The sequence below is a fragment of the Manis pentadactyla genome, chromosome 7, assembly GCF_030020395.1.
Source record: "Manis pentadactyla isolate mManPen7 chromosome 7, mManPen7.hap1, whole genome shotgun sequence".
NCBI lineage: Eukaryota > Metazoa > Chordata > Mammalia > Pholidota > Manidae > Manis > Manis pentadactyla.
The window spans coordinates 128,791,387-128,819,253 of NC_080025.1; the positions used below are offsets into that span (position 1 = coordinate 128,791,387).

At 36.5% G+C, this 27,867-nt stretch overlaps 1 protein-coding gene across 5 annotated transcripts in view; it reads left to right on the forward strand.

Annotated features, from left to right (window-relative positions):
* The window catches only part of MKLN1 (muskelin 1), a 390,326-nt gene that overhangs the window by 264,520 nt on the left and 97,939 nt on the right, over positions 1-27,867 (forward strand). For all 5 annotated transcript variants that reach the window (XM_057504770.1, XM_036909011.2, XM_036909012.2 and 2 more), the window contains 2 exons: positions 10,601-10,678; positions 12,822-12,887. In XM_057504770.1, coding sequence (XP_057360753.1) covers positions 10,601-10,678; positions 12,822-12,887 — 144 coding nt within the window. The remainder of the gene's footprint in view (positions 1-10,600; positions 10,679-12,821; positions 12,888-27,867) is intronic.

Sequence of the window (27,867 nt, forward strand, 5' to 3'; positions counted from 1 at the left end):
CATGGTGCTGTGGGACTCGGTGTAAGGCCCTCTTAGAGCACTTTGCTGACTTCTTCAAAGGTCAATGGCAAGCCCCACTGACAGGCTACAGCCCACATTGTTTTTTTGCCCCACGTGCAACAAATGCTGGTGCAGTCATTGGGCCACATCAGAGGCAGGCTTTCCTTCTGGCCAGAGCACCTGGGCCAGTGTGTCTGCTTCATCATTCCCTGGGGATGCCAAAGGCAAATGGCCAGTCCCATGATATACGGTAGGTATCTGTGCCACACCACTCTGTGGCCCGTGGGTCCAGTCTCTCACCCACCCCACGATGGGATAGGTGGGGTTATTACTTTGGTCGGGGCTGTTCCAACAATGGGCTCTGTAGCCAGCAAGGCGTGGTACACAGCAGCCAGTCGCTTCTCTATCAAGGTGACCTGGACCTCTTCTCCTTTCCATAGTTGTGACCAGGCTCTGGCTGGCAGCAGGAGCAGCAGCAGTGGCAGAAGCAGTAAACTTAGGCTTGGGCCACGGCCTGGGATTGGCATGGCCAGCAGTGGTGGTGGCACCTCCACGACCACATGAGTGTAGACACATGTCCCTCGTTGTGAGCGCCACTGCTCCCCATCATTTCTTGGTGCAGCCCTCTCAAAGGTTGCACTCATTATAACAGATTTCAGGTTCAGAGGAACCCTGCTGCGCCAGGTGTAAGTCCGGGGAAAGGAAATCCCAGAGCAAAATACCTCTAAAAACTGAAATCAGTCAAAGGGAGAAATAAGTTTAAAACCTGTTTATTGCTTACAAACTCCAGTCCGGGCCTTCTCTCTCTCCTGCTCCAGCAGAAGCAACACCAGCCCTCCCCTTCACCTCTCAGGTTCAGACACGCCCTTGGTTGCCCGGGTAATTACCCATTGATAGGGAGATGAACTTCTCTCCACCCCTGACAATATGGAAATGCACTAAAGCCAGGCAAGATAGTCTGGAAATGTTACAATTTTACCTACAATGGCACATTTTTCTTTTCAACCCTTATGGCTTTTTTTCCCCCTTGTTTTTACTCTTTTGGCCAGGATATGAGGTTGAGGTGACATGATAATAGTGGATGGATAGCCTTGTGTAGTTCATGATCTCAAAAGAAATATTTTAAACATTTCACTGTTAAATAAAATTTTTAATCAAAGGTTTTAAAAGATCCTTTATCAAATTCCTAGATTGCTAGTTTATATTATAAATGGATATTGCATTTTACCACTTTTTCTCTACCTTTTGTGATATGATTTTTTCCTATTAATATATGAAATCATAGTGATTGATTTTCTGATGTATTAAAAAAACAAAATCCAACTGAGTAAATAGGAAGATCTAATTGGTTTTGTTAAGTGATTCATGAATCAGGCAGCATCCCATCTAGCAGGTAGGGAAATGCTCTGAAGAGTTGTATAAAATGGAAGTTTTTATAGACAGGAGGATGGAGCAAGAAATTTTTAGCAAAAGAAAAGAAGGGATTAAGACAAGGTCACCCTCCCTTATGGGGAAGAGCAAGAGTCTTATCATGCATATAACCTAATCTTCTGGGAGAGTCAGAGAGGGCTGATGTGACAAATTACACCATTGCTGCTGACCAAAAAATTCCTGATTGACTTTAAGACTATGTTTCGGTGGGAGATTAAAACCAAAATTAGGCTAGTAATTAAGCTCTGGTTGGGTGGCCTGGCCCACCTCAAGTGCCTTCCTTGGGCCTCTGACTTTCCTTTTAACAGTTGTTAAACCTGATAAACAGTTGACTGTTAAAGAACGAAGGTTTGAACTGTGCAGGTCCACTTATATATGAAATTTTTCAAATATTTTGGAGATTTGTGACAGCATAAAATTTTTTTCTTTTTTCTATGGCTTTATTGTAAGAATACAGTATATAATACAATGTATAAAATATGTGCTAATCAACTATTTATGTTATCAATAAGGCTTCCATTCAACAGTAAAACTATTTGTAGTTAAGTTTGGGGGGAGTCAGAAAAGGTATATGTGGATTTTCAGCTGCATGGAGATCACTCTTAACCTTCAAACTGTTCAGCTCTACTTACCATTGCATTTCTAAGATACACTTAATTTTTTCATGTTTTTGTGTGTGTTTTGGATTTAGATTGATTGTTCTGTTAGAATTCTTTAGATTTGAAAATCTATTTCATTTGCATGATTGAGTTACTGGTAAATATATGGGTTTAAGCTTACGTTTTACTTTAATTACTTTGTTCATATATTTTATTTCTTTTTTGTTGTCTCTTATTTTCAGTCTTTTTTTTATTCCTTTCTGTTTGGAAGTAATGTATTCTGTTTATATTTTATTTATGATTGGTTTAGAAATTACAACAAGTATACATACTTAACAAAACTCATCGGTACCTTTTCATTCTTCCCATACAAAGACTTAGTGGACTTTTAACTCCCATTTACTTGCCTTCCAACTCATATGCTATTGTTATACTTTGATAACCATATTCAAAGACCTTATAAAATATTACTATTCTTATTTTGTACAGTCAGTATTCATTAACTTCACCCAAGTGCTTACTTTTTGTTTACTTCTTATTACTATTTGTTTTGATCTTATATTTAGGATTATCTTTCTTTGGCTTACGTGCATCCTTTAGAATTTCTTCTAATGCAGAGTAATTCCATTTTTGTTTGCTTGAAATTTTCTCTCTTGAAGATGTTTTTGCTGGGTGAATTCTAGGTTGACAATTATTTTCTTCAGTTACACTTTGGATATCATTCCACTGTTAACTAGTTTCCATTGTTGCTATTGAGAAATGTACTGTAATTTTCACCTGTTGTTCCTTTGAATGTAATGTTTCTATGGCTGTTTAAATAGTTTATATTTGTTTTAGATTATTTTAAAGTCATATTAACAGGGAAACTCCAGTGTGGCAGCTGTGTTTGTTAACTATTCTGTATTTTGGTTTCCTTTTAGTTAAAATTATGTTGTCTTGTCTGTATTTGTTTCATTTTCTCATTTTGTCCTTTTTAACTGCACATCCATGTTGAATTATTCAAGCTTCCCTAAATCCTTTATCTCATTTCCATTACTATAGTATTAGTAGGATCTTCTTTCTTAAACTTTGACCTTCATTTCTGTGATGTTTTCATTTTTTTCTTCCTCTTTTCCTTCAACTCTTGACAACTCATGTTTTATTTCTTTTTCTTATCTTGCTATATCATTTCCAGCTATTTATGTCTCTATTTTCCAACTGCCTTTATCTCTGATTTGTGCTCATGTTCTATAGCTTATTGAATTTTTTTTATATTCATGGAAAAATACTTGGCCGTTTTCATCTGCATGCCTACATTTTTTGTTGAATCAGATTCACTTCCCACTTAACACATTTCTTTCTTCCTTTTCCTTTTTATTTCTTTGTATAATACTTGACTTGATTCTTTTTGAGTAGCATTTATCTTTGAATGAGATGAGTTTTCCCTACCTATTTTAAGGGGATTCTTATGGGTCTGGACCCAGGGCTGTGTTCTAGGGTGGCAAGATTTTTCCTTGTGATAGTGCTTTTCCTTTAGGATAGTGTTTCTTCTCAGCAGTACTCAAAATGTAAAATCTCTCCCTTTTTTCCCCCCACCTGTCTCCCAGACTGCTTCCAGAAACATGGCTTCTTTCCATAATTCTTCCTCACACTTTTGTGCCTTTATGTTGTATTCCTTTCCTTGATTACTTTTCCTTTATATCACTATTCACTTCGAACTCATTCTTCAAAGCCAGCTCTTTCAAGATAGATTATTTTTTCATTCCCACACCCTATTTGCTCCCCCTTCTCTTAACTCCATTTTGCCTTTGTGCCATATTTTTCATTTTGTGCATGAAAGATTGTTAGTTTTCTGCCAAGTATAGTTCATTATCGTTGGCATAACATGTATTGGAGGGTTTCAGAAGGTGTCATTTCCTCTTCTAAATGAACTAATTCTAAGAGGAGTTCTAAATTCCTCTTTTGTATATGAATTAATTCATAATCTCATGCCTACCTTCTATGGTTAAGTATTGTTGTTATCCTCATTTAATAAATGAGAATGATTGAGTAAGTTGCTCAACACAGCATAGCTAGTAAACAGCAGAGCTAAGATTTGAATCCATACTCTTTACCACTCTTCTTTACTGTCCTGGTTTAAGTTTCCTCAGTATTTACTGTTGTAGTAAAACTGCAGTAATCCTTGTATTTCTCTTTTCATAATTTGAACAAACTGCTGAAATGCATATTTTTAAAAAATTTACTAAGGTATCATTGATATACAATCTTATGTTGTTTTCAAATATATAACACAGTGGTTCAACAGTTACCCATGTTCTCAAATCCTCACGTTGTCTAGTGCAGTTACTATCTATCAATGTAGTAAGATGTTACAGAATCATTGACTGTATTTTCCACGAAATGCATAATTTTTAAAACTTTTTTACCTAGCCATTACTATTTTTGAATTATCAAAAAAAGCTTTCATGCTCTACAAGTTTCATGCTCTGTGGCTGAATTTTTTTCTTTTAGATGTAGTCTTTGTTTCGGTGAGAAATGAGTTTGATAGAAGTTTGAGTATAGACAGCAGTACTGTAACTTAGGCTTTCTTTTTTTTGGTAAAAGCTTCCTTTCTGAGTTTCATTTCTAATCATGTACTTTTAAGAGTATATTCACTACTGCAGACAAGAACAGCTTGTGCCTAGTTAGGACTGTATGAAATGTGTTTATTCATTATAGTTGTAATCATAAGGAAAAAATGAGGTTAGCACTGGACCTGGAGACTTTAGTTTGAGAATTGTTAGCAACTAGGTCTTAGTGTGCATTCTCCTGTTATTTTCGTTTCTTTCAAATAGTTTTACTTTTATCAGATACTTCTGAGTTCTTGCTTTAGATTTTTGCCAAAAAAGATTTTTGCACACAAATATTAGCAACTGCTTGGTTTCCTTTTAAAACAGAAGAAATTTAAAACATATAGATTGTTGCAGACATGTTTAAATGCCTCATTTTGTTTTTGAGACTTTCAAAACAGTGTAATGGTATTGTCATAGTTTTGTAGAGAGAATGCCATTATTTCAATAGAGTGTAAATTTTTTCTGCTGATTTGTATAGAATATCTACAAGTAAGTATACCAAAACAAAAGGCTTATTACAAGACCTTTTGAGAATTAGAAATATAGGAAACATGGTGAGATGATTTGGGATGCAGTTATGTCAACTTTTCACTTGTTTTTAGATCTTGAAAGGGCATTCTTTTACATTAAACCAAAGAAGTAAAGACAGTGTATGTTGAAAAAAAAATCTTTACCTTGTTTTAATGTTTGCAGAATTTTTATTGATTACTGTAAGTCCGGGGAAAGGAAATCCCAGGGCAAAATACCTCTAAAAACCAAAATCAGTCAAAGGGAGAAATAAAGTTTAAAACCCGTTTATTGCTTACCAAACTGCAGTCCAGCCCATCTCTCTTCTCATCTCTCTTCTCTGCTCCAGCAGCAACAACACCGGCACTTCCCCTCACTTCTCAGGTACAGATAAGCCCTCTGTTGCCCAGGTAATCACCCATTGATAAAGAGATGACCTTCTCCATCCCTGAGGAAAGATGCAAATGCACTAAAGCCTACTTGTTTACACCTTTGAATGCCTGTTGATATGCAGATGCACCAAAGCCAGGGGAGAAATTCTGAAAATGTTTCAATTTTACCCACAATTGCCTAAAGAGATTTCAAGCTTATCACTGATTTCTAAAAATTAAATTTGTATGGTCAAAAAATAAAATTTTTTTTGCATGTATCTTACTGGTTTGAAACAGAATTTACTGTTTACCAAAGACTTAATAAACGTGTATTACCACTTTCTTTTTGAAGGCATAAAAAATATTCTTAATCATATTATTACATTGAAAATAGCTAGTAGATGTAACCTGCTCTAATCTGGACTATTTATTAATAACCCAGTTTTCCTGGCAAGAGGCAAGATTTCCCTGTTACTCATTTAACACATTAAATGAGGGTATTCTGTGTGTGTGTGATGACTCAGTGGCTTTATACAAATACATACTGTAATAGAAATAAAAATGGGGGTATTTTTAACTTACAACATTTTTCTGTAAAGCACAACATAGTTTTTAAAGTCCTGTCATAGTGTTGGGGGGAATGGTTTAATAGTATAATATGAAAGATTGTAATGAAGTTAATAATAGAGTTGGACCATTGTATCAAAGTTAATAATAGAGTTGGACAATTGTAGTATCGAGGGATGTGAGAGGGCTGGAATTTATGTTCTGTCTTTTGTGACCTATGTTAAGCCATAATTTCTCTAAAGAGGAGGTGTTTTGTTTTGTTTTGTTTTTGTTTTGTTTTTTTGGTAGAACTGCTAGCTTCTCAAACTGCCATTGCTTAAATGGAACCATTTCCATCTGACAAGAATGGTTTTGGTAATAAGTAAGTGATCTGGAGTAGTGGCAAACTAGTGTTTCATCAGAGAAGAAACAAAACATAGAAAAGTAAACTTTAGCCCCAGTAGCGAGTAGGTCTTTATTTAAGATGGGGATTACATTGTTTCCTCTATATTGTAAATGATATGTTAATCAATTCTTTAATTTTATTCATCATTTATTCTATTGGATTTGTTTACTATTGTAGTAGAATTATCTGCTATAATGAGTTTTGTTTCCCAAAGTCTTGCTTTTTTCATGTGTTATTGAATGGGTAAATTTTGCTATGTCTATTATTACAGTGTTTTATCTTAAATTATAACTTAAAAACGAGTCTGTTATATATGTACTAATCTCTTGTAGGTGTATATCTATATTTATAGGTAGTCTGTCAAGAGTTGAAAAATTTTGGACTTTGAAATTTGGGCTTTATACTTTTTTGTTTAGAGTGCTTAGGATCTTACTTAATTTCTCAGAACTTTGCTTTCTAAGCAATATTAATAATGACCAATTCTAAGATTATTTTAAGGAGTAAATGAGTTAGCCTTGTGGTGTCTTACACACAGTAGGTACTCAATAAAAGTCCATTCAATCTTCTTTGATATATCAGAGTTAGTTTTTTTTTTTTAAGTTGTTTCCCGATTTGAAAATGCTGTGTTTAAATCATTTTCTTCAGGTTTTTCTAATAGTCTCCACAGAAGAGTAAGAGATCAAAGAGATTTGTATAACTTTTAGAATAGTGGAGACAAAAATAATTTATTGGTGATAGAAAGAAGTAATCTTAAAGGTTTCCCAAACGATTTATTATGTTTGCTTGATTACTCTGGTACAAAATGTGTGACTTGTCAGGGTGCCATACATACTAGGAATATGCTTTATTGAAAGTAGGAGATTTATGAGCAGTTTGTTCTAATGTAAGAACTCAGTTAACATTAAGATGACTCAAAGGAAATGTCAACCATGTAGATAGGAAAGTGCCCCCACCCTCTGCCTTTTTTTCTATTCTAAGCATTTATTATATACTATGTATGTAGTAAGCATCTGTGATGCTGTGCTATTAACTGCCATTATTCATTAGATAAATTTTACCTGTCCAGAGTAAATCATCATAATTTCCAGTGTTTTAAGTTTGGAGTACATAATATTTTTAAATTTAGAAGTAATATTCTTTGCAAACCTGATTGTAAATCCTCTGGGCTTATTTGACTCTCTTTGTCCTTGTTAAAACAAGCTAATGTGAATCATACACAGCATTGCTTGTAGAAATGTGGTTGTGTCTAGCAAGTGGTTAAGAACAGACATTTCAGGGGTGACAAAGGATGTGAAAATGGCTTATATTGGTATAACAGATGTTATAAAATTCTTCCAAGGTTTAGAAAGTAGTTCCATATATTTACTTGTTTTGCGGCTTTTCCTCTGATGATCATAGTGCTCAGTGCAAAAAATTAGGGAACCAGAAAAGTACAGAGAGTAAAATCCTAAATCAAAGTTCATCCCAATCCTGCCAACCAAAGAAAATAGTTTTCTGATGGGTGTCAGTGTTGTGTTTTTGATGTATTTTTCTTGTACTTTTTCTGTGTGTTTACAAAATTATTTTACAAAAATTATATAACGTTTGAGGGCTTTTTTTTACTTTGAAAATTATCAACAGTATTTTTTAGGAGAGTTGTATTTGATAGAAGAAAAAGCATGCAGATCATGAGTGGTAGAGTATTTGTAAGCTTTTCAGGTTAGTAAAAGTGGTGACAGGGATTGGTTGAAGAAATATTAGAGAATTTGATTTTACTTGTGGTATTCAGAATGACTTTAAAGATCAGGGATGGGAACCTTTATCTGATTAGAACTGTTGACTTGATCACTGCCTTCGGAGCTCTTAGAAAAATTTTCCCTAGTGGATTGTGATTTCTCTTTCAGAATAGTCACAAAAGGCTTAGCAGAACGAGGAGATGGATACTTTTCTAAGATGAACATAAAGTAGAATGAGCCAGACACACAGTTCCAGTAAATATATTGGTTCTAACAATGGTGGAATCCTATTATGCCACAATTTGGAAGGAACCTCAGGTCTTACCCAATTATCTAAACACCAGTTTTACAAATAAGGACCTTAATTGAAATCAATGTGTAAGTGTTTAGTATGGGAGACTTAACTAATATGGCAACTGGTTACTGATAAAAAATGTGAACTATTACTTTTCTAATTTCTCTATTTTTGCTTTGTATTTGTCATGTCTTCAATTTTCTTATTTCCCTTAGTTTTTTACTTGTCTCTATAGTCCCATCTTTTACTTTTTCCTTCTCTCTTCTGTTAGCCATAATGAAGAATTAATATATATTTTAAAATCATTGTCTTTACTGATTAATTTTATCTTCTCTTTTTAAGGTTTTTAAAAAGGATTATTGAACTTTCGTGTACCTTTCTCAAAATGGAATAAAATTTACTTACTGTGTTTTATTTCTGTATAACTAAGTTTATGATTAATATTTTTAATGTATCTTATCATTATTATTAAAAGGAACACCACAATATTTTATCTGGAAAAAGAATTTCCACCTTTTGTAATGGAGGGCTAGATGGGGCAAGAATTGTCAGAAAAGGCCATGGGAGAGTAGATTATATGCTAGAAACACTCACTGAAATAAGTTGTGAATATCTTTGTTCCCCTTACTTTAATAATTACAAATGCTAATTTATGAATACTAATTTAGAAAGGAAAGAATATCAGAACTTAATTTTTGCAAGAAATTTGAAAAATCCCAAGACAGAGAAACTAGATGAGTATATGGAATGGAAGCTGCCAGTTTAAAGCTATCTGAAAAGACTTGAAAGCCAAAGGGTGTGGTTACAATTGAGCTTCCTAATTACCCAGAAAAGAGATAAGGGAGATTACTGTATATTACACAGTCTCTAGCAAGTATACAAGTCACAAAGCTTAGTTTTACTTACAAATTCTTTGGAAAAGTATTTACTTGAAGCAAATGGGAAAATTTTTATTCATATTGAAAACAGAGTTAAATGATAAAATTTCTGGTAAAGGTAACTTTGTAAATTATAATCTATTTGGGCTCATGTAAAAGAAAACCCTAGTTTTAAAAAGTAAGGAAGTGTTATTATATCACTTATCAAGAAGTCCAGAGGTAGATTTCATGGTTGGTTGATTCCATGATCCATCCATTTCTTCATCTGTCTCTTCACTGTCATCATTATAGAACTAACTTCATTCTCATATTTCTATAAATTGGTTCTAGCAGCTGTGTACATTGCATACAGGTAGGAAAATTGCCAGAGGAGTAAAAGTAGATTTTTCTTCTCTGAAGTAAGGAAACATTTCCTAGAAGTTCCCCAGAAGATCCTCATGTTTCATTAGCCAAAATTGGGTTACATGCTCATAAACTAATCTTTGTTGAAGGTCATTGGATTTAGGATTGATAACTATCTGAGGTAGAATGGATGTATATGGGGAGTTCAGTCTCCATGACCTTTATGGTAACTAGTGTTACCACTTTTCTTAAGAAGTAGATTAAGCATTTATTGATAAAACAAATTCAGGAGTAAGTAAGCATAGTGAAACATGAGTCCCAGCCCCACCACTTTGCTGCATGATTTTGGTTAAGTTTCTTAAGTTATCTAAATACACGCTTAACCATCTGTAAAATGGAGATGCTAGTGCTTAGTTCATAAGATTGTTTTTAGAAAGTAAGATGGCATGGATTCTAATATTTAGTAAGTATTCAAAAAGTATGTTAACTATTACTGGTACTTTTACCTTTATCTGGTTTGTACTCAAAACTATATAGAAATGGAATGTTCACTTTAAAGGATTAGTTTTATTTTTTCCTGCAGATATGAGGGCCTAGACCAAAATTGTCAGAGCCTCCATTTACTTCTCTAGGTTTCTTTTATAGCAGTCACAAAAACAGGGTATATGTAGTAAGTTTAGTATGAGCTGCCACTAAAACTTTATGTAATGGTGTCAACTAATGCTTTTTTAATATATTTAACTAATATATTTGAGGTAACATGAAAACAAAGTGACACATTTTATGGAAATGTGCTATTGTCTTAGTGACATAGTAATACTTTCCCTTAACGTAGCTTCTGTATTTTTGTCTTTTTTGCTATAATAAAAAGTGTAACCTGGTTGAGGAGTAATTCTCTCTCATTCTTTAATATTTGCAGATGGCTTGTTCAATCAGTATATCAGTCAACAGGAATATAAGCCTCGATGGAGCCAGATCATTCCCAAAAGTACCAAAGGTAAGCCCTATCTTCCAGGTTGTAGGAACTTTTGCTTTAATATCTTTCATTCTTCTCAAGGTAGCTCAATTTTCACAGTACTCTGTTCATGAAAAAGTTATTTAAAACAAGACATAGGTACCTTAACTAAATGACAGAATTAGTTTATTATGTTAAATTCTTCTTTTCAACCTTTTTGTTTTACTGCTATAATGGAAGATTGGGAAGTTTTTACACAATAACATCATAAGCTGCTATCATAGAAATACTATAAAATTATAGTAATTATATTATAATTTAAATACTATAAAATTATATGTAATTAAATAATTACAGTACTATAAAATTATAAGACAAGAATTGTGTTGTCTTATCAAATGTATTCCTGAAAAACCTTAAGTTCTGCAAAATTGCTCACTAAAACTAATAGAGCTTATAAGAAAAGTAGAAGTGGGCATACCATTCTAGATCTTTGGAATTTTATAACAAGATACTAGTAAAAACTAGTGTAATAAAACTATACAGTTTAAATCTTTACAGGCATTATATTGAGCATCACAATGAGTTTGGAGCCTTAAGCCCTGGGCTTATGCTTCCTTCTTTGAGCTGCAGACACTAGAGCATTTGCTTCTAATAAGAACTTTTTTAAATCAAAACTTAAAATCTGAATCTGGGTATAGTCTTCTTTATTACTCCATTTTATCATAATGGAGGAAGTTTTTGTCACCTCTTAATCTGCACACCAGATGGTTAACATAGTTGAAAGTACAGCAACTTTTTAATGCAACTATTTGCATTAAAGGCAAGTTCTGTGAATGTTCAGCTCTCCCATAGTCTTCATATATCGCTATGTCCTTCTCGTTAGTTGTGAGAAAGTCTCCCCTGATAGTGTTAAACCTTAATATACTGGTGAAAATTGCTTATGAGCCTCCATAAATTGTGCATTGTATAAACATCGTTCTCCTGTTTTATCAGTCATATATGAGGTAATTGTCTACAAATAAATAGATGATGTGGCAAACACACTATTTTTGTACTTGAAAACTAATGGATCAAATATGTAAAATGTAAACATACTGAAATAAATTTATTTTATTGTTTTCTTAATCTATTCTTGAAAGTGGCAATACTGACTTGTTGAGGGGAAGAAAATAAAACAGGAGTGATAATGAGCTGCAAAATTTTAACCTTTTAGAAAAGAGAATTTGCAGAGAACTTATGAATGATTAGCCTGTGAATACAGTAGTAATGAAGAGCTTCAGTTTTACATCTTATTTTCTGTGTATAAGAACTGACATTTCAGCCTTTTTTATAGTACCCCTTTGAAAAGCTTAATGTTCCCTATTTTATATAATAAAAAACGGATAGAGGTAAAGTTATTAGCCAAAGTAATATATTTCAATTAAATGGGAAAATTATAAAGAAAGTCTTAGGTTTTCTGACTTGTATCAAGACATTAGAATCCTATAACCTATTGAACCATTGAAATGAAGTCATATCTTCATTTATGTAAGATTCTGTATGTAGATAATGTCTGACAATTTTCTCCTACAGAAGTTTAAAATTTTCCCTAATTATGTTTAAACCTGCCTATTAAGCTCTGTGACGGAAATAATCAAGGGAAGCAAATCTTACGTTTTCTCAGTCAGTAGTTTAAATAGTTGGTAAATTATATGGGAACTGATTTCTGAAATACTGGAACAAAGTTAATACAGTAAAATAATCATTAAATAAAGCTTGATAACATCTTTAGTTTTGAATAGCTAGTTTTTTGAACTTTAATACTGCTCATTATAATAATAAACTATGTTTAGAATATAGACCTGAGGTCTAATTCTTTAATTGTTTTCCCCTTTGTCATTTCGGTAGTTTAGAGTTTTATTTGTCTTGTGTTTTGTGGAATATACTTGGTCTTTGCTGATTTACGGCCCTGGTATTAAATACATTGAAAATAGCTACCAAATGCATTAGTAGCCTGCAAGCAAACGAACAAGATAATTATTGTAAGTCGTAGTATTTCTTGTGTCTTTTACATATTCTTATTATTGAAAGAATAAGTGTATGTTGTTTTTATTACTAACGACAAACTTATGAATAAAGTTAATCTGGGTTTGCAGTTGCTGTGTTAATTCCTTTAAAAGAAAGTTTTGTTTCTATACTTCAGGTGATGGAGAAGATAACCGACCAGGAATGAGAGGGGGCCATCAAATGGTTATTGATGTTCAAACAGGTGAGAGATACTTGTAGTGGTAAGGAAATTCTTCTAATAATTACACATTTTTAAATATCAGGTTAACATGAATATACTTCTTTCCATTCATCGCAAAGGTTAAATGTTACTGGCCATAACCACGTAGCAAAGAAAATAGGCCTTAGCCACAGATATAACGTAAACTGGGCAGTGACACACAAGGGAGGGGAGGCTGCTTCACAAATTAAATTAGATAACCTAAAAGAAATGTAACATTCAGCCCTTTATATCCCTGTGTGTGTGGGGGTGTGTGCGTGTGCATGTGTGCGCGCGCACACATTTGTAGTTCCATATGTGTTTCGTTTTTATAGTAAACTATGTATTTCCAGACTGTCAGTGCATTTATATTTTAATGCCGTAATATGGAAATTATATAGAAATATAAAGAAAATAGAGATTTTTTTAGAGGGAGAGAGTATCAAATTATATAGCTGAAGTATTGGTAGATTAATTGCTAAACACTGTCCACAAGCCTATACAGTTTTTTGGTTTTTTTTAGCTATTCTTCTTTGCTTCCTTTTAAATTTTATTCTGTAACTTGATACCAAAAATTTTCCATAGGTTTCTAAGCCTATGACACCTTAAGTACCATTATATTTACAGGTTAATGCTAAAATTATGATAGGCTTCAAATTACCATACTAAAAAGCATGGTTAATCCACTGAGCTGCTGTGGGCAGGGTGGCCCTTGCGATGGCCTAGGACATTGGTGGTGTTTGCAGGCGAGTAGCGCATGTTCACAGCAAAAACATAGCCCCTACATGCTTTGCGGACTCTGTGCCAGTTTCCTCTGCCTGTGCCCCTCAGGCAGGTGCAGGGGGCAGCCTCTGGGTTAATCCCAAGCTGCCTTTGGCAGGGCTGCCCTTGTGATGGCCTAGCGCACTGGTGGTGCTTGCAGGTGATCAGTGCATGTTTACCGCAAGAACCGAGCCCCTACATGCTTTGCGGACTCTGCACTGGTCTACTCTGTGCTGATCAGGTGTGTGCAGGCGGCAGCCTCTGGGTTAATCCCCTGCCGTGGGCAGGGCAGCCTTGGGATGGCTTCAGGCATTGGCGGTGGTTTCAGGCGATCAGCGCATGTTTGCCACGAGAATAAAGCCCCTTTGTGCCTTCCAGACTCTGTGCTGGTCTCTGCTGTCTGTGTTGGTCGACTGTGGGCCAGGGGCAGCCTCTGGGTCTGGCCCAGTTAGCCGCGCACTGGGAGAAGCCTCTGTGTGGCTGCTGTGGGCGGGACTGCTTCATGGTTCCTCTGCAGCAATAGCAGATTAGCCGGTTCACTTGCAGAGGTGGCAGGGGGGAATGAATGGCAGGCTGCTTGTTGCCATGAAGGGCTACAGAACTGCGTTGCCACCCAGGGTGTTAGGCGCCTGAATTCCTTAAAGTTCCCAGCCTGCTGGGCTGAGTGTGCCAGGATGATTTTGTCCACCTGTTAGACCCTTGTCCCTCTTAAGACTTTTAAAGCTCCCACTTTTCTTTTGTCCCAGGACAGCCAGCTGTCAGAATCAGTTCGCAGTCTAGTCTCGGATTTTGCTTTTCCTTTCCTCTAATATCAAGTACACCATGCAATGTGTGTCTGTGCTCCCAGTGCAGATTACTAGGGCTGGTTATTTAGCAGTCCTGTGCTTCCACTCCCTCCCCACTCTAATTCTTTTCCTCCCACCGGTGAGCTGGGGTGGGGGGAGTGCTCAGGTCCTGCCAGGTCAGGGCTTTGAATCTTACCCTTTTCGTGAGATGTTGAGTTCTCGCAGATGTAGATGTAGCCTGGCTGGTGTACTGTATCTTCTGGTCACTCTTTTAGGAATAGTTGTATTTGCTGTATTTTCAAAATATATATGGTTTGGAGAGGAGATTTTCTCCACCCTACTCAAGCTGCCATCTTGAGAGTCTTTCCAGCCCAAAAGATCGCACTCATTTGTGGACTATAACAACAAAGCAAAACTAAAGGAACAAATCAACAGCAGACTCACAGACTCCAAGAAGGAAGGGACTAGCAGTTACCAAATGGAAGGGGTAGAGGACAGTGGGTAGGGAGAGAAGGAGAAGGGCATTAAGGGGCATTATGATTAGCATACATAATGTAGGGGGTTCAAGGGGAAGACAGTATAGCCCAGAAAAGACAAGAAGTGACTCTATAGCATCTTAGACTGATGGACAGTGACTGCAATGGGGTGCAGGTAGGGACTCGATAATATGGGTGAATGTAGTAACCACAGTGTTGCTCATGTGAAACCTTCAGAAGATTGTATATCAATGATGCCTTAAAAAAAACATTGATTCAGTTGATTTATTATATAGACAATGTCCAGGTGAAGTAAAGAATTGAATAACTGAATAATTCAAGGTGAAATTCTCATTCAATTTGATGCTGAGTGTCTTTGAGTCATAATTAACCAGCTCATTGCTTTGGATTTTTTCTGTGTATATCCACAGTCTCTCAATAACTATTTGACATCCTAAAATTAACAATTTGAAGTATTTTAACTTCACTGCAAGCGAACTGGCTAATCTGCTATTGCTGCAGAGGGACCAGGAAGCAGTCCCGCCCACAGCAGCCACACAGAGGCTTCTCCCAGTGCGCGGCTAACTGGGCCAGACCCAGAGGCTGCCCCCTGCCCACAGTCGACCAACACAGACAGCGGAGACCAGCACAGAGTCTGGAAGGCAGAGGAAACTGGCACAGAGTCCGCAAAGCATGTAGGGGCTATGTTTTCGCTGCGAACATGTGCTGCTCGCCTGCAAACACCACCAATGCCCTAGGTCATCGCAAGGGCCACCCTGCCCACGGCAGCTCAGTGGATTAACCCAGAGGCTGCCCCCTGCACCCAGTTGACCGGCACAAGCAAATGAAACCAGCGCAGAATCCGGGAAGCACGTAGGGGCTCTGTTCTCACAGTAGACATGTGCTGCTTGCATACAACCGTCACCAGTGCCCCAGTCCATCGCAAGGGCCTACCTGCCCATGGCAGCTCGGGGGATCAACCCATAGGCAGCTCCCTGTGTGCGGTTGCCCAACACATGCAGTGGAGACCGGCACAGAGTCCGGAAAGAACAAAGGGGAGCCATTCTTGCAGGAGAACACACACCATTTGCCTGCGACCCCTGCCAGTTCCCTAGGACATCCCAAGGGCCGCCCTGCCCAAGGCAGCTTGGGATCAACCCAGAGGTGGTTCGCTGTGTGTGGCTGAGCAGCAAAGGAAGTGGAGACAGGCAAGGTGACCAGAAAACGGGAAGGAACTTTGTTCTCCCAGCTGACATATGTGCCACTTGCCAGTGATCATCCGTTGCCATGAAAAGGCAGAAGAATCTTGTTCAGTCCAAAATCCCTCAAACACCAGACAGTGGGTCTGGTGAGACTGAAATAACCAGTCTTCCTGAAAAAGAATTCAAAATAAAAGTCATAAGCATGCTGATGGAGCTACAGAGAAACGTGCAAGAGGAATGGATGAATTCTGGACGGAGATAACAGAAATGCAACAAACAATGGAAGGATTTAAGAGCAGACTGGATGAGGTGCAAGAGACTGTAAATGGAATAGAAATCAGAGAACAGGAATACAGACAAGCTGAGGCAGAGAGAGATAAAAGGATCTCTAGGAGTGAAAGAATATTAAAAGAACTGTGTGACCAATCTGAACAGAATAATATTCACATTCTAGGGGTACCAGAAAAAGGGATAGAAAGTGTCTTTGAAGAACTAATTGCTGAAAACTTCCCCAGTCTAGGGAAGGACATAGTCTCTCAGACCGTGGAAGTCCACAGGTCTCCCAACACAATGGCCCCAAGAAAGACCACACCAAGACATATAATAATTAAAATGGCAAAGATCATAGGCAAAGACAGGGTATAAAAAGTATACAGAAAGAGAAAAAAGATCACCTACAAAGGAAAACCCATCAGGCTGTCATCAGACTTCTCAACAGAAACCATACAGACCAGAAGAGAATGGCATGATATATTCAATGCAATGAAAGAGAAGGGCCTCGAACCAAGAATACTGTATCCAGTGAGATTATCATTTAAATTTGAAGGAGAGATTAAACAATTCTGAGATAATCAAAAGCAGAGGGAATTTACCTCCCACATACCATCTCTACAGTGTATTTTACAGGGACTGCTCTACGTGGAAGTGCTACTAAGGCTAAATAGATGTCACCAGAGAAAATTAAACCACAGCAAAGAAAGTAGACCAACCAAATACTAACTAAATGCAAAATAAAATCAGATATCCACAAAATCAGTCAAGGGAAACACAAAAAAGTACAGAATAAAACACCTAACATATAAACAGTGGAGGAGGAAGAAAAAGAAGGGAGAGAAATAGAGAATCATCAGATCTGTTTATAATAGCATAATAATTAAGTTAAGTTAGACAGTTAGATAGTAAAGAAGCTACCCTTAAACCGTTGCTAACCACGAATCCAAAGCCTGCAGTGGCAATACGTACATATCTATCAATAATCACCCTAAATGTAAATGGACTGAATGCATCAATCAAAAGACACAGAGTAATAGAATGGATAAAAAAGCAAGACCCATCTATATGCTGCCTACAAGAGAGTCACCTCAAACCCAAAGGCATACACAGACTAAAAGTGAAGGGATGGAAAAAGATATATTATGCAAACAATAGGGAGAAAAAAGCAGGTGTTGCAGTACTTGTGTCAGACAAAATGGACTCAAAGCAACAAAAGTAATAAGAGACAAAGAAGGACATTACGAAATGATAAAGAGGTCAGTCCAACAAGAGGACATAACCATTATAAATACATATGCACCCAACAGAGGATCACCGACATATGTGAAACAAATACGAACAAAATTAAAGGAGGAAATAGAATGCAATGCATTCATTTTAGGAGACTTCAACACATCACTCACTCCAAAGGACAGAACAACCAGACAGAAAATAAGTAAGGGGACAGAGGCACTGAATAACGCACTAGAACAGATGGACCTAACAGACATCTACAAAACCCTACACCCAAAAGTAGCAGGATACACATTCTTCTCAAGTGCACATGGAACATTTTCCAGAATAGATCACATACTAGGCCACAAAAAGAGCCTCAGTAAATTCCAAAAGATTGAAATTCTACCAATGGACCTCTCAGATTACAAAGGTATAAAACTAGAAATAAATTGTACAAAGAAAACAAAAAGGCTCACAAATACATGGAGGCTTAACAACACGCTCCTAAATAATCAATGGATCAATGACCAAATTAAAACAGAGGTCAAGCAATATATGGAGACAAATGACAACAACAGCACAATGCCCCAACTTCTATGGGGCCCAGCAAAGGCAGTTTTAAGAGGAAAGTATATAGCAATTCATGCCTATTTAAAGAAGGAATAACAACCCCAAATTAAAGTCACAATTATTGAAACAGGAAAAAAGAAGAACAAATGAGGCCTAAAGTCAGCAGAAGGAGGGACATAATAAAGATCAGAGAAGAAATAAATAAAATTGAGAAGAATAAAACAATAGAAAAAAATCAGTGAAACCAAGAGCTGGTTCTTTGAGAAATAAACAAAATAGATAAACCCCTAGCCAGACTTATTAAGAGAAAAAGAGAAACTACACACATTAACAGAATCAGAAATGAGAAAGGAAAAATCGCGACAGACACCACAGAAATACAACGAATTATTGGAGAATACTATTAAAATCTATATGCTAAAAAGCTGGATAACCTAGAAGAAATGGACAACTTTCTAGAAAAGTACAATCTTCCAAGACTGACCCAGGAAGAAACAGAAAATCTAAGCAGACCAATTACCAGCAACGAAATTGAATAGGTAATCAAAAAACTACCCAAGAACAAAACCCCTTACCAGATAGAGTCACTGCTGAATTATATCTGGCATCTAGAGAAGACTTAATACCCCTTCTCCTTAAAGTTTTCTGAAAAATAGAAGCGGAAGCAATACTGCCAAACTCATTCTATGAAGCCAGCATAACTCTTAATACCAAAACCAGCAAAGACCCCACAAAAAAAGAAAACTATAGACCAATATCCCTGATGAACATGAAAATAGATTCAAAAATACTCAACAAAATATTAGCAAACCGAATTCAAAAATACATTAAGGAGGATCATACACTATGATCAAGTGGAATTTATCTAAGGGATGGCAGGATGGTACAAAACTGAAAATTCCATCAACATCATCCACCACATCAAGAAAAAGAAGGAGAAAAACCACATGATCATCTATCTCCATAGATGCTGAAAAAGCATTCGACAAAATTCAACATCTGTTCATGATAAAAACTCTCCACAAAATGGGTATAGAGGGCAAGTACCTTGACAAAATAAAGGCCATATATGACATACCCACAGCCAACATTATACTTAACAGCGAGAGCTGCAAGGTTTTCCCCTAAGATTGGGAAAAAAGACAAGAATGCCCACTCTCCCTGGTTTTATTCAGCATAGTAGTGAAGGTCCTAGCCACGGCAATCAGACAAAACAAAGAAATAAAGGGCATCCAATCCAGATTGGTAAGAAAGAAGTCAAACTGTCACTATTTGCAGATGACATAATATTGTACCTAATAAACTCTGAAGAATCCACTCCAAAACTACTAGAACTATTATCTGAATTCAGCTGAGTTGCAGGATACAAAATTAATACACAGAAATCTGTTGCATTCTTATACACTAACAATGAACTAGCAGAAAGAGAAATTATTAAAACAGTTCTATTCGCAGTTACCTCAAATGGAATAAAATACCTAGGAATAAACCTAACCAAGGAAGTGAAAGACCTATACCCTGAAAACTACAAGACACTATTAAGAGAAATTGAAGAGGACACTAACAAATGGAAATTCATCATCCAATGCTATTGGCTAGGAAGAATTAATATTGTCAAAATGGCCATCCTGCCTAAAGCAATCTACAGATTCAATGCAATCCCTATAAAAATACCAACAGCATTCTTCAACGAACTGGAACAAATAGTTCAGAAATTCATATGGAACCACCAAAGACCCTGAATAGCCAAAGCAATCCTGAGAAGGAAGAATAAAGTGGGGAATATCACTTCTCAACTTCAAGTTATACTACAAAGCCACTGTCTCTACGAATTGAGGCAATTTAGTACTAACAGAGGAAGAGACCCATAGACCAGTGGAAGAGAATAGAGAGTCCAGATATTAACCCAAGCATATACAGTCAATTAATATATGATAAAGGAGCCATGGATATGACAGCCTCTTCATCAGCTGGTGTGTTGGCAAAACTGGACAGCTACATGTAAAGAATTAAACTGGATTATTGTCTAATCCCATACACAAAAGTAAACCCAAAGTGGATCAAAGACCTGAATGTAAGTCATGAAACCATAAACCTCTTAGAAAAAAACATAGGCAAAAATCTCTTGGACATAAACATGAGCAACTTTGTCATGAACTTATCTCCTCGAGCAAGGGCAACAAAAGCAAAAATGAACAAGTGGGACTATACCAAACTAAAAAGCTTCTGTACAGCAAAGGACACCATCAATAGAACAAAAAGACATCCTACAGTATGGGAGAATGTATTCATAAATGACATGTCCGATAAGGAGTTGACATCCAAAATATGTAAAGAGCTCATGCACCTCAACAAACAAAAAGCAAATAACCCAATTAAAAAATGGACAGAGGATCTGAACAGACACTTCTCCAAAGAAAAAATTCAGATGGCTAACAGGCACATGAAAGGATGTGCCACATCGCTAATCAAAATGCAAGTGAAAACCACAATGAGATATCACCTCACACCATTTATGATGGCCACCATCCAAAAGACAAACAACAGTAAATGTTGGCGGGGTTGTGGAGAAAGGGGAACCCTCCTACACTGCTGGTGGGAATGTAAATTAGTTCAACCATTGTGGAAAGCAGTACGGAGGTTTCTTGTAAAACTCAAAATAGAAATACCATTTGACCCAGGAGTTCCACTCCTAGGAATTTACCCTCAGAGTGCAGCAGCCCAGTTTGAAAAAGACAGATGCACCCCTATGTTTATCGCAGCACTATTAAATGGAAGCACCCTAAGTATCCATCAGTAGATGAATGGATAAAGAAGATGTGGTACATATACACAATGGAATATTATTCAGCCATAAGAAGAAAACAAATCAGACAATTTGCAACAACATGGATGGAGCTAGAGGGTATTATGCTCAGTGAAATAAGCCAGATGGAAAAAGATAAGTATCAGATGATTTCACTTATCTGTGGAGTATAAGAACAAAGCAACAACTGAAGAACAAAACAGCAGCAGACTCACAGAACCCAAGAATGGACTAACAGCAAAGGGAAAGGGACTAGGGAGGATGGGTAGGAAGGGAGGGATAAGGGGGGAAAGGGGGTATTACGATTGTCACCCATAATGTAGAGGGGGGTCCTCGGGAAAGGCAGTATAACACAGAGAAGACAATTAGTGATTCTATAGCATCTTACTACCCTGATCGACAGTGACTATAATGGTGTATGTGGTGGGGACTTGATAATGGGAGGATTCTAGTAACCATAATGTTGCTCATGTAAATGTACATTAATGATACCAAAAAAGAAAGAAACTTTAAACATAATATTTCAAAGAAGATGCTACTTGAGACCTCTCATCTCCATTTTGATATCTTTTTGAAATGAGAATTGGCATAAAAGTGATGAGTCTTTTAATATTTGTTGCTGAGCATTGGGCAAATGGTAGAAGGACACATATCAGAATAGTAACATTCATTATGGCTGGGTTTTACAGTTACCAGTCGTTTTAAATTTTATTTTTTTTAAATATAGTATTAAAATTTTTTATGATTAATAAGTTGGATAAAATTGTATTCATCAGCATTCCTTTTAGGAAGAGAACTTCTTTGGGAGGGATCATGCTGTAGGTCAAGGTAAAACGAGTTCTTCTGAGACTTGATTATAGGAGCAACTATTTGCAATACTAAGGAGATGTTGCTTGTTAGTAGGACCACAGAAAGGGAACAAGAAACATAGATAAATTGTAGTGGAGCATGTGAATGACAGAATGCCATGCTTCATGACATGACTTTCTTCTCCATCCGAAAATCTTCGAAATTTCCTCTAGTAACATTGAGTTGGGAGTTAATATATATGTATATATTTCAGGGTGGGGTGGGTTGAAACTGGTGATGCAGTGAGGTTTGAGTTACAGATTGTGGTAGGGCAGGAGTGTAGTTTCTGAGGATTCAAGTATCTGCAAACAGAAATGTAAGGAAACATGCCCCAGGGCAAGTCTTAGAAAAAGTTTTCAACTTTCACAAGACTCTGCAATTGCAGTTTAAGTTAAGTTTAAGCAGGTGTCTGGTTGTGAGAGTAGTTAATCCAGGAATCTGATATGCTCAAGAGACAACAAAAGAACTAAAAAGAAACCCATTGTATAAAAGTCCTCATAATTTTTATACCATGATATTCCCAGTATTTTGTTTCAACTAATCATTGCTGTCCGTATTACTTTCTGTCACCATTCTCTATCCATTCTGTATTTCCATGTTTCCTTAGAGAGGCTTCAGAAATGGGCTTTAAGGAAGCCCTGGACACTCTTGACATGGTATTTTTGTCTGTGTGCCTTTGTGGAGTTTATTGGAAAGATTCATTTCCATATTTTTTAAAGGGTTAAATACCTCTTAATTCTTGACATTCCATGGTAAGTACTGCTGAACTAGGTTTTCAAATGGTACTTCAAATAAAATTCTTACTTATTCTGCATAAGTATTATTCATATTTGAAATAGTAATGCTACAAAGCAAACTGTTGCCCTCATTTCCCCTACTCTTGTTTATTCCCCAGATTATTTGTTACTAATTCTGAGGTATATGAAGAAGAACCTAGTAGACAGTAAGGTCAGGAGAGATAAGTGAGGGGTCAGATTGCATTGAGTCTTTTAGGCTTTTGTAAGAACTTTACCTTTATTCAAAGTGAAATGCGAAGACACTGTTACATTTTGAGAAGTGGTATGTACTGAGTACATTTTATCAAGACAAATCTGGTGAGGAGCAGAAGCAGACCTTTTAGGAAGTAATTACTTGGCAGAGAAGTGATGATATCATTGACCTATGCTAACATAGTAATAGTAATGTTTAGAATTGATTGGATTTTAGATGGATATTGAAGATGTTATCTATAGAGAAAACTACCAAGATTTGTGAATGGATTGATTGTGAGGTGTGAAAGATCGGAAGGAGTGAAGGATGTCTCAAGATTTTGACCTGAGCTATTGGAAAACTAGTTTAGTCATTGCTTAAGATGGGTAAAATCAGAGAATCAAATATGGTGGGTTGTTCAGCAACTCAATTTTAGACAAATTAGGTTTGAGATGCCAATTAGACATTCAAATACATATGTCAAGTAAACACTGGATATATTAATTTGGGGTTTAGGAGACAAGTCCAGGCAGAATAATCATTTCCCTCTCTGTATTTACATAGCGCTTTGTTCATACTATTATTTTTAATACAATGATTTACATACTGTTCTATTTTTTTACTTTTTAATATTCTGTATGAAAATTTACAACAGAAAATGATATTAAAATGTAAGATTTTAATTTTACATTTTGTTAGCTCTTTAAAATTTACTACCAAGCTTTTTTTTTTCATTTATTTATTTAGACTGTAGTTGATACACAGTATCATTTTGGTTTCCCATATTGTTTTAGGGTTGTTCATGTAGGTGTTATATATGATATTCCTGTCTATTCAGCTTCTCCTTTCTGCCCCCAGCCCTAGTCGTCTTACTTTGAGCAGGGGAGCAAAACGATCCTGCCTTATTTATTTGTTTTGTTTGTTGGTTTGTTTTGTTATCAGTAATCTACAATTACATGAAGAACATTATGTTTACTAGGCTCCTCCCTTCACCAAGTACCCCCACCATACCCCATTACAGTCATTATCCATCACCATAGAATCACTACTTGTCTTCCCTGTGTTGCACAGCCCTCCCCATGCCCCCTCCACATGCTAATTATACATGTTAATCATAATACCCCCTTGCTCGCCACCCCCCTTATCCCTCCTTTCCCTCCCTTCCTCCTCAGTCCCTTTCCCTTTGGTAACTGTTAGTCCATTCTTGGGTTCTGTGATTCTGCTGCTGTTTTGTTCCTTCAGTTTTTCTTTATTCTTATACTCCACATATGAGTGAAATCATTTGATACTTGTCTTTCTCCACCTGGCTTATTTCACTGAGCATAATACCCTCTAGCTCCATCCATGTTGTTGCAAATGGTAGGATTTGTTTTCTTCTTAACGGCTGAATAATATTCCATTGTGTATATGTACCACATCTTCTTTATCCATCCATCTACTGATGAACACTTAGGTTGCTCTCATTTCTTGGCTATTGCAAACAGTGCTGCGATAAACATAGGGGTGCAACTGTCTTTTTCAAATTGGGCTGCTGCATTCTTAGAGTAAATTCCTAGGAGTGGAATTCCTGGGTCAAATGGTATTTCTATTTTGAGCTTTTTGAGGAACCTCCATACTGCTTTCCACAATGGTTGAACTAATTTACATTCCCACCAGCAGTGTAGGAGGGTTCCCCTTTCTCCACAACCTCGCCAACATTTGTTGTTGTTTGTCTTTTGGATGGTGGCGATTCTTACTGATGTGAGGTGATATCTCATTGTGGTTTTAATTTGCATTTCTCTGATGACAAGCGATGTGGAGCATCTTCTCATGTGTCTGTTGGCCATCTGAATTTCTTCTTTGGAGAACTGTCTGTTCAGCTCCTCTGCCCATTTTTTAATTGGATTATTTGCTTATTGTTTGTTGAGTTGTGTGAGTTCTTTATATATTTTGGATGTCAAGCCTTTATCGGATCTGTTATTTACGAATCTATTCTCCCATACTGTAGGGTACCTTTTTTGTTCTATTGATGGTGTCCTTTGCTGTACAGAAGCTTTTCAGCTTGATATAGTCCCACTTGTTCATTTTTGCTTTTGTTTTCCTTGCCTGGGGAGATATGTTCATGAAGAAGTCACTAATGTTTATGTCCAAGAGATTTTTGCCTATGTTTTTTTCTAAGAGTTTTATGGTTTCATGACTTACATTCAGCTCTTTGATCCATTTTCAATTTACTTTTGTGTATGGGGTTAGACAGTGATCCAGTTTCATTCTCTTACATATAGCTGTCCCATTTTGCCAGCACCATCTGTTGAAGAGATTGTCATTTCCCCATTGTATGTCCATGGCTCCTTTATCGAATATTAATTGACCATATATGTTTGGGTTAATGTCTGGAGTCTCTATTCTGTCACTGGTCTGTGGCTCTGTTCTTGTGCCAGTACCAAATTGTCTTGATTACTATGGCTTTGTAGTAGAGCTTGAAGTTGGGGAGTGAGATCCCCCCCACTTTATTCTTCTTTCTCAGGATTGCTTTGGCTATTCAGAGTCTTTGGTGTTTCCATATGAATTTTTGAACTATTTGTTCCAGTTCGTTGAAGAATGTTGTTGGTAATTTGATAGGGATTGCATCAAATCTGTATATTGCTTTGGGCAGGATGGCCATTTTAACAATATTAATTCTTCCTAGCCAAGAGCATGGGATGAGTTTCCATTTGTTAGTGTCCTCTTTAATTTCTCTTAGGAGTGTCTTATATTTTTTAGGGTATAGGTCTTTCACTTTGGTTAGGTTTACTCTTAGGTATTTTATTCTTTTTGATGTAATTGTGAATGGAATTGTTTTCCTGATTTCTCTTTCTACTGGCTCATTGTTAGTGTATAGGAAAGCCACAGATTTCTGTGTGTTAATTTTGTATCCTGCAACTTTGCTGTATTCCGATATCAGTTCTAGTAGTTTTGGAGTGGAGTCTTTAGGGTTTTTTATATACAGTATCATGTCATCTGCAAATAGTGATAGCTTAACTTCTTCTTTACCAATTGGGATTGGTTGTATTTCTTTTTTTTGTCTAATTGCCGTGGCTAGGACCTTCAGTACTTTGTAGAATAACAGTGGGGAGAGTGGGCATCCCTGTCTTATTCCCGATCTCAGAAGAAAAGCTTTCAGCTTCTCGCTGTTCAGTATGATTTTGGCTGTGGGCTTATCATATATCGCCTTTATTATGTTGAGATACTTTCCCTGTATACCCATTTTGCTGAGAGTTTTTATCATGCATGGATGTTGAATTTTGTCGAATGCTTTTTCAGCATCTATGGAGATGATCATGTGGTTTTTGTCTTTCTTTTTGTTTATGTGGTGGATGATGTTGATGGATTTTCGAATGTTGTACCATCCTTGCATCCCTGGGATGAACCCCACTTGGTCATGGTGTATGATCCTTTTGATTTATTTTTGAATTCGTTTTGCTAATATTTTGTTGAGTATTTTTGCATCTATGTTCATTAGGGATATTGGTCTGACATTTTCTTTTTTGGTGGCGTCTTTGCCTAGTTTTGGTATTAGGGTGATGTTGGCTTCATAGAATGAGTTTGGGAGTATTCCATCCTCTTCTATTTTTTGGAAAACTTTAAGGAGAATGGGTATTATGTCTTCCCTGTATGTCTGATAAAATTCCGAGGTAAATCCGTCTGGCCTGGGGGTTTTGTTCCTGGGTAGTTTTTTGATTACCGCTTCAATTTCGTTGCTGGTAATTGGTTTGTTTAGATTTTGTGTTTCTTTGTCAGTCTTGGAAGGTTGTATTTTTCTAAGAAGTCCATTTCTTCTAGGTTTTCCAGCTAGTTAGCATATAGGTTTTCATAGTTTTCTATTATAATTCTTTGTATTTCTGTGGGCACCGTTGTGATTTTTCCTTTCTCGTTTCTGATTCTGTTGTTGTGTGTTGATTCTCTTTTTCTCTTAATAAGTTTGGCTAGAGGCTTATCTATTTTGTTTATTTTCTCGAAGAACCAGCTCTTAGTTTCATTGACTTTTTCTATTGTTTTATTCTTCTCAATTTTATTTATTCTCTGATCTTTATTATGTCCCTCCTTCTGCTGACTTTAGGCCTCATTTGTTCTTCTTTTTCCAATTTCAATAATTGTGACGTTAGACTATTTATTTGGGATTGTTCTTCCTTCTTTAAATATGCCTGGATTGCTATATACTTTCCTCTGAAGACTGCTTTTGCTGTGTCCCACAGAAGTTGGGGCTTTGTGTTGTTGTCATTAGTTTCCATATATTGCTGGATCTTCATTTTAATTTTGTTGTCGATCCATTGGTTATTTAGGTGCATGTTGTTAAACCTCCATGTGTTTGTGAGCCTTTTTGCTTTCTTTGTACAATTTACTTCTACTTTTATACCTTTGTGGTCTGAAAAGTTGGTTGGTAGGATTTCAATTTTTTAAAATTTACTGTGGCTCTTTCTGTGGCCTAGTATGTGGTCTATTCTGGAAAATGTTCCATGTGCAGTTGAGAAGAATGTGTTTCCCATTGCTTTTGGATGTAGAGTTCTATAGATGTCTATTAGGTCCATCTGTTCTAGTGTGTTGTTCAGTGCCTCTGTGTCCTTACTTCTTTTCTCTCTGGTGGATCTGTCCTTCGGAATAAGTGGTGTGGTGAAGTCTCCTAAAATGAATGCATTGCATTCTATTTCCTCCTTTAGTTCTGTTAGTATTTGTTTCACATATGCTGGTGCTCCTGTGTTGGGTGCATATATATTTAGAATGGTTATATCCTCATGTTGGACTGAGCCCTTTATCATTATGGAATGTCCTTTTTTATCTCTTGTTACTTTCTTTGTTTTGAAGTCCATTTTGTCTTCTACTAGTACTGTAACATCTGCTTTTTTCACCCTGTTGTTTGCATGAAATATGTTTTCTATCCCTTGACTTTTAGTCTGTGCATGTCTTTTCGTTTGAGGTGAGTCCCTTGTAAGCAGCATATAGATGGTTCTTGCTTTTTTATCCATTCTGTTACTCTGTGTCTTTTGATTGGTGCATTCAGTTCATTTACATTTAGGGTGATTATTGAATGATATGTACTTATTGCCATTGCAGGCTTTAGAT